This window comes from Pyrgilauda ruficollis, unplaced genomic scaffold, assembly GCF_017590135.1.
Source record: "Pyrgilauda ruficollis isolate IOZ18807 unplaced genomic scaffold, ASM1759013v1 scaffold143, whole genome shotgun sequence".
Lineage (NCBI taxonomy): Eukaryota > Metazoa > Chordata > Aves > Passeriformes > Passeridae > Pyrgilauda > Pyrgilauda ruficollis.
This window is the reverse complement of record NW_024512877.1, coordinates 795,176-801,737: the sequence shown is the minus strand read 5'-3', so window position 1 is coordinate 801,737 and position 6,562 is coordinate 795,176. Positions and strand designations below refer to the sequence as shown.

The following is a 6,562-nucleotide window of genomic DNA, read 5'->3' as shown; positions in this document are numbered from 1 at the left end:
CAGGCCCATCTCTTCCCAGGCAGACCCCCTGCCCACTTACTGTCCCACTGGGAAATCAGAGAGGAGGTCCCCGCCAGCCCAGCCTTCCTACGCTTAGGATTTCGTGATCATAAATATTTTATTTTTTTAGGCGATACTAAAGGCCTAAGTAAATGGCTGCCGGGCCGCCACACTCAAGATGGCCGCTGCAGCACGCTGGGGCGGAGCCGGGCACCGCCCTCAGCACTGCAACGTGGCTATGCCGCACTCAACATGGCCGCCGCTTATGATGGACGTGGCTGAGGACCAATCAGTGTGCGAGGACGGGCGGGGGGCGGGTCGTAACGGGCGGGACGCGCGGTGATAGGCGCAGGGCAGGGTGCGCTGTGCAGTCGCTGCCGCGTGGCGGCGCTGCCCACCGCGTGTTGGCAGGCGGGACGGAAGTGCCCGCCATTACTGCCCGCACCCCCGCGCCCTCCCCGCTGCCTCCTTCAGGACGCCAGGGCCCCGCCAGTACCGCGGGTTGTCCAAAAGTTGTTGCCTGCAGGATTTCTCGGTGGGCGGAGCGGGGAGCTGTCCGAAAATTAGAATTCCTGGGAGGCGTCGGTGGGCGGAACGCGGGGAGCGAGCCGCGGGACGGGGGGAGCTGGATGGTGGCGTACCGAGGCACTGAGGGGGAACGCTTTGAGTGACGGACCGCGGCGCCGGATGATGGCGGCGGTGCCGAAGGTACCGGGATGGCCACGGGGAGGGGGAGTGGGAACGGGGGAAGGACGCGGGGACGGAGGGAAGGGGAAGAACAGAAGCGAAGGAGTAGCCTTGGTCCCTGGAACAGCTGAGGCAGCCCCAGCCCTGCTGCTGGAGGCCCTGACCCCACCCTGGTTTGGTTTCGGAACGAAGTGTGGGGGGGATCCTGAGGGGGTCCGGACCTTGAGATCGTGCTCTGGATCTGTCTTGGTGCTCCTGAACAGGGGCTGAGACACCCACACACCCCTGCTGCCCATCCTCACACACCCAACTCATTACAACCCTCGTCTCCGTGGTCCCTGTCAGATCCCTGTCCCTTTGCACCGGGACATTTGGGACATCGGTGTTTATCCCCCACTCCGGTCTGGTGACAGCAAAGCTCTTTGCCCGATGGATGAGCTGTTTCCCTCCATCCCTGTGGAGGTGGGACAAGCACGAGGGTTCTTCATGGCCTATCCAACCACTGGGAGCAGTGTCCAGTCGCTCCTGGAGCTGTGCCCATTCCCTGGGGAGCTTGGGTTTAGGGATTTCCCTAAAATCCAGCCTAAACCTCCCCTGGCACAGCTCCAGCCCTTCCCCGGGTCCTATCCTAGAGCTGTAGTAACCTGGAGAAAATTCCCAGTGGATCTGCCACCGTGCTGTGTTTTAACCCCTGCAGGTGCTGTGCTTGGAGAAGGGAGTGTTGCTCAGGCAGGTGTTGGCCCTCAGCAGGTGAGAAAACATACATGACCAAAAAATTGCCTTTTTTTTTTTTTTTTTTTTTTGTCAAATCTTCTAATAGTGGAGGTAAGACTTTGAGCTGGGAGCTGAAAGGGCTGTGGGATGGGGAAAAGGGGGAGTCTGTGCTGATGGGATCAGGCCTTGCCTTTGCACGAGGACATTGGCCACATATTTTTCTGTAAGTGAGGGAAATCAGAGTTATTAGTTATTATCTTGTTTCCTACAGACTTTTTAATCGTTATTTTGTTTCCTACAGAGCAGCAACAGCCAGAGAAAACCTTCTGTGTGCTGCAGGTAAGGTCTGTTGTCATCCTAGTTTTGAGGCAAAAATTCACTTCTCTCAAATAAATATTAAACATTGGAGCATTTGTGTTGCATTTTAGGGTTTTTTTAGCCAGTTTTTGCCTGGTTGAATAACCAGAGCAGGTGCTCTGCCACTTCCATATGGAATTTCCCCAGCATTTTCTTCTTTTTGCCCTGTTTTTGGCTAAGCAGGTGACCATAATTTGGGGCCCTCAGAGCCCCTGTAGATTTTTGTTTGCAGCTGGAAACAGGTTTGCTCTGCTTTCATTTTCAGGTGATGCACTCCTGGCTCCCCACAGATCCTACAGGTCCCGACCTACCCATGGAATTGGGAAGTTTAAATACCTGCTCCCAAAGGAGGTAGGCAGAAGGATTTCCCTCTGTGCTTGCTTTCCCAAGGTGATCCCGAAGCATGTGGATGCTTCAGGATCCACAAGCCTGGAATAGTGGAAGGTGTGCCTGCCCATGGCAAGGGGTTGGAATGGGATGAGATTTAAGGTTCCTTCCCATCCAAACTGTTCCATGAAGTGCCCACACTGCAGAAATGCTTCCTCTTGCCCAGCACATTCCAGCTTTGGGAGGGAGGAACCTTAATTAACCTCCTGAGGTTAATTAATAACTCAGTTTAATGCCTGAATTTTGTGAGCAGCTCTCACTTGCTGTAACCTTTTCACACTCCCTGAGATTTGGAAAGACATCCGTTTGTGTGGAGGGAGGAAACAACAAGAAGGCAGACGCCTTTTAGGCAGGAACTGAAATAAACAGCAGGTTTATTTCTACTGGTTTTCCTCTTTTCTTTCTTCCTCTGGAAGAATTTAATCACAGCATGATTGTGTTTTCTGTGTGAGGCCATGCAAGAGCAGAACCTTTAATCCCAGCATTGTTCAAACCAGACACTATTTTATTTTGTTGTATTTTCTTTGGGAAAACAGGTTCCAAAGAGGAAAAAGGAAAGAGTGCAGATGAAAGAGATCAGTGCTGGCACTGAGTACGAGTATGGAGATATCAACATCCAGATGACTTCCTATGATCTGTGCCTGGTGGAGCACTTTGCTCAGTACGTCCACAGACTCTGCAACCGGCTCTCCATCCGGGTCAATGAGAGGTATGAGGAATTCTGTCCCTCTGGATTGTGGCCCCCTGCACATCAGGCCACACTCCAGTCTCCCCGAGGGATTCCCATTTGGGTGTCAATCCAAACCTCTCACCTGCCCTGTGTTCTCCTTTTGTCTATCTGTACAATTTTGGATGCTTTATTTAGAAGCATGGAATTTTTCAGGCACTGACTTGAGCAGATTCCAAGGAAAAAAATGGCTGTTACATCTGCTTCCTCTGAGGAAAAGGCTTTAAGCCTGTGGCTGCAGAGCCTGAGAATTGCTGATGTTTGCTGCTGGTTTTCCTTCATGGTCTGTGATCCGGGCTCTGCATGCCTGGAACTGGAATGAGCTTGGGAAAGCCCTGAAGGTGCAGGGTGAACTTCCTGCTACTTCAGTTTAGGAGGAAAGCATGCTTCAGGAGCAGCCTAGTTCTCCAAACCAGGTGTATTCCAGCAGCCACCCCACTGGCTGTAATCCCTGAGGAATGTCAGGCAGCCCCTTGGTGCCTGAAGTGCTCCCAGGGAGCTGCAGGCACTGGGAAAATCACCGAGCTGCCAGCAGGGAATAAAACCAGCAGGGACTCTCTCAAGTGTGTGCTTTTCACTTGTACCCTCTGAGGTGGCTCAGTGTGCAGAGAAAGAAAGGATTTGCCCTTCAGAGTGGGAATTGAGGGGAAAAGGTGGGCAGTGGGATGAGCGTGGATGTGGGAATGGGGATGAGGAGGCTGAGGTCTCTGAGCATTGAGCAGAGTCTGATCCACTCCCAGTCACATTCCCATTAAATCTGAGGTGCAAACAGTGTATTTTGAGTGGTGCATTGCAGCAGCAGACTTTAGCTCTGTCCCAAAAGACAAAGTAAGTCAGAACTGTTGCTTTTCTTGAGCTGTGAAGAAGTTACAAGTTCTCAGTTTGTAGCTAATCCAGGTTTTTGCCAGCAGCAGTGCTGCAGAGCTTCCTCCTTATCTCCTTCCAGCAAGACACCCGGCCTCTGCCAGCACCTGATTTGCAAGATACATCCTTTGCATAATTAATTTCCCATGAAAAGTTAATCTCCTTGCCCGTTCTCTGCCGGGGAGGGTGATTCATCCCTGCAAACGTCCTGCCTGTCCTGAGCACTGCCCTCTGCCTCCCGCAGCTACGCCATGCCCACCAAAACCAACGAGGTGCTGTTCCTGGAAGAGAAGGGATCCAAAATGCAGCTGGATGCAGTCCTTACCACCCACCAGAGGGTTGTCCAGGTAGGAGCTGGAATCCCATCACAGGCTCCACAAAGCCCTCAAACATTTAACAGATGAAAGGCAACATTTGGGCAGAAATGGAAGCAAAAAGTCTGGATACGTTTCCTGCTGAGTGTTGCTCCTGAACTAGAAGCTCAGGAGGATTTCCTGGCTCTGTGTTTCAGGCAGAAGAATTATTATCTATTTTCTGCAGAATAATTGATAGGGGGGGTAGAAAAGTCATGTTTGGGGATGGGTGAGGGGAGAAACTCACAGGGTTGGATGGGATATTGGGAAGGAATTGTTCCCTGTGACGGTGGGGGGCCCGGAGAAGCTGTGGCTGCCCCTGGATCCCTGGGGGTGCCCAAGGCCAGGCTGGAACAACCTGGGACAGTGGAAGGGATCCCTGCCCATGGCAGGGGTGGCACCAGGTGATCTTTAAGGTCCCTTCCAACCCAGAGTCTCCTGGGATTGTTCTCCTGCAGCTCTGCCATTTCTGCTTTCAGATCCGCGGCTTGAGCTCCACGTTTGCTCCCATCCTGCTGGAAATCATTCAGAGTAACCAGCCTGAGGGGGTGCATCTGTCAATGAAACAGGTATGCTTACACTTCCCAGTGCTTTCCCTTCAGGAAGCAGGGAAGGGGTTCGTGTGATCCTGATTTCTGGTGGTTTTCCCTCCCTGCACAGCACACGGAAGCCGATTTCAAGAGCCGGCTGAAGTCTCGACCAGAGCTGGAAGAGCTGCTGGCAGAGATGTCCTGAGGTGAGGAACAATGTGCTGCTATCCGTGGGCTGTTCCAGCCTCCAGAGGGTGCTTCCATGAGCTCTGTACTGGTAACTCCGTGAATTGGGAGGAATTCCCACTGTTGGCAACCAGCTTGTCTCAATAAAAATGAATCATGAGTTTATATCTGACTGGTTTGTACTGGGAGCAAAGGTGCCACAATGGAATGTGGGTTTGCCTTCCTTCAATTTGTTTTTTGTTTTTTTTTTTTAATTCCTGCCTATTTTGCTTTTGATAGGTGGGAATTTCAGCAGAAATCTCTGTGCATGAATAATGCTGTGCTGCAACAATCCCAGGAATTGTTATAACCAAATTTGATGGATGCCAAGAGAAACTGTTCCAGAAACTGGTTTGTTTGGAGGCTTTTTCCCCCCCTTTCTAAGGATCAGCTTGTGAAAAAGAGGGAAAATAACTCATTTATTTACACTCTTCCCCAAACTGGGGCTGTCCAGGTGTTGCTTGTGCTTCCATGCTCAGCCTCTTGGTATTCCCAGCACCCACATCCCTGGGAAATAACCTGGAACCTTCCTTCTGACAAAAGCCATGCAAAAAGCAATTTTATTTTCTTTCTCATGGCTTATTTGCCAGCAGGTGGTGGTCAGATGAGAATCCATTTTTCTCCCATTCCTAGTTTTTCTGTGGCTTCCCAGGAGATAAATCCCATCCTGTGGGACGTGAGGTTGTCACTGCCTTAGGATGGCACAGAGGACATGGAGTAAAAATCCATGGCAAGGCTGTTGTGGAGCCAAGACCCAGCCTAAGTGCTGTGAATGCTCCTGGAGTGGGACATTTTGGGCTAGAAATCCACAACCACAGAATCATTTTGGGTGGAAAAGATCTCTGGAATCATTGAGTCCAAGCTATGCCCAGTCCCCACCTTGTCACCAGCCTAGAGGATTGAGTGCCATGTCCAGTCATTCTTGGACACCTCCAGGGATGGGGACTCCAAACTCCAGGGATGGGGACTCCAAACCTCCCTGGGCAGCCCTTTCCAATGTTTTAAAACCCCTTGCCATGACGAAATTCCTGCTGATGTCCCACCTGAATGCACCATGGCACAGCTCGATGCTGTATCCTCCCAACCAGCCACCCTCTCCCACTGGCACAGACCAAGCCGAGGGCTGCCAAACTCCAGATTTAATTTCCCAGCAATTCCCCCTGGCTTTCCAAGCGCTTGGATGACAGCAAAGCCAGGAGGGGCGGTGTCAGTCCGGGGGCCGTGCAGGGCTGGGCCCGCGCTGCCGCTGCTGCCGCCGGGCCATGCAGGCACCGAAGGCGCGGAGCTGCTCCTGGCAGTGCCGCCAGTCCTGCCGCTCCGCCATGCACTCCTGCAGCTGCCGGTGCTGCTCCAGGCAGCCGGTCCGCGCGATCCGGGCGTCCAGCGGGTCCTCGCCCTCCTCCGCCTCGCCCTGCGCCGCCGCCGCCTCTCGCCTCCCGCCGTGCCCGGCCCGCGCCATGCGCTGCGGGCGGGACAGAGAACCGGCGGTGTCCTTCGGGATCTCCACCCCCTCTCACCTCCCAAGGGCCCCATTCCAATGGATCTCCAGCCCCTCCTCACCTCCCAAGGGTCCCATTCCCCCCGGATCTCCAGCCCCCTCCTCAATCCCCTCCCTCCCCACCCGTGGGTGCAGCCCCCGTACCAGCGCAGCGCGGTCCCTTTAAGGCGGGAACTCGGCACGGCACTTCCCGGACGTGGCGCGGCCGCGGCGGCGCTCG

The 6,562-nt window shown here is 53.6% G+C and overlaps 2 protein-coding genes across 3 annotated transcripts; one reads left to right on the top strand and one right to left on the bottom strand.

Annotated features, from left to right (window-relative positions):
• Nucleotides 1–405: 405 nt before the first annotated feature.
• Nucleotides 406–5,272, top strand: MRPL48 (mitochondrial ribosomal protein L48). Of its 2 annotated transcripts, XM_041460416.1 has the most exons (9): nucleotides 406–708; nucleotides 1,385–1,437; nucleotides 1,703–1,740; nucleotides 2,024–2,109; nucleotides 2,682–2,854; nucleotides 3,981–4,083; nucleotides 4,569–4,658; nucleotides 4,750–4,825; nucleotides 5,085–5,272. In XM_041460416.1, the coding sequence occupies exons 1-8, from the start codon at nucleotides 688–690 to the stop codon at nucleotides 4,822–4,824; spliced, it is 639 nt and encodes a 212-aa protein (XP_041316350.1). In that variant the 5' UTR covers nucleotides 406–687; the 3' UTR covers nucleotide 4,825; nucleotides 5,085–5,272. The 2 variants fall into 2 exon arrangements, with proteins under 2 accessions (XP_041316350.1, XP_041316349.1); XM_041460415.1 differs by lacking the exon at nucleotides 5,085–5,272 and having other exon boundaries at nucleotides 407–708; nucleotides 4,750–4,970.
• Nucleotides 5,273–5,968: 696 nt separating this feature from the next.
• Nucleotides 5,969–6,556, bottom strand: LOC121349715 (cytochrome c oxidase assembly factor 4 homolog, mitochondrial). The gene is made up of 2 exons (XM_041460419.1): nucleotides 6,487–6,556; nucleotides 5,969–6,306 (listed from the first exon to the last, which is right to left on the bottom strand). The coding sequence occupies exon 2, from the start codon at nucleotides 6,301–6,303 to the stop codon at nucleotides 6,052–6,054; it is 252 nt and encodes an 83-aa protein (XP_041316353.1). The 5' UTR covers nucleotides 6,304–6,306; nucleotides 6,487–6,556; the 3' UTR covers nucleotides 5,969–6,051.
• Between the last annotated feature and the right edge of the window lie 6 nt (nucleotides 6,557–6,562).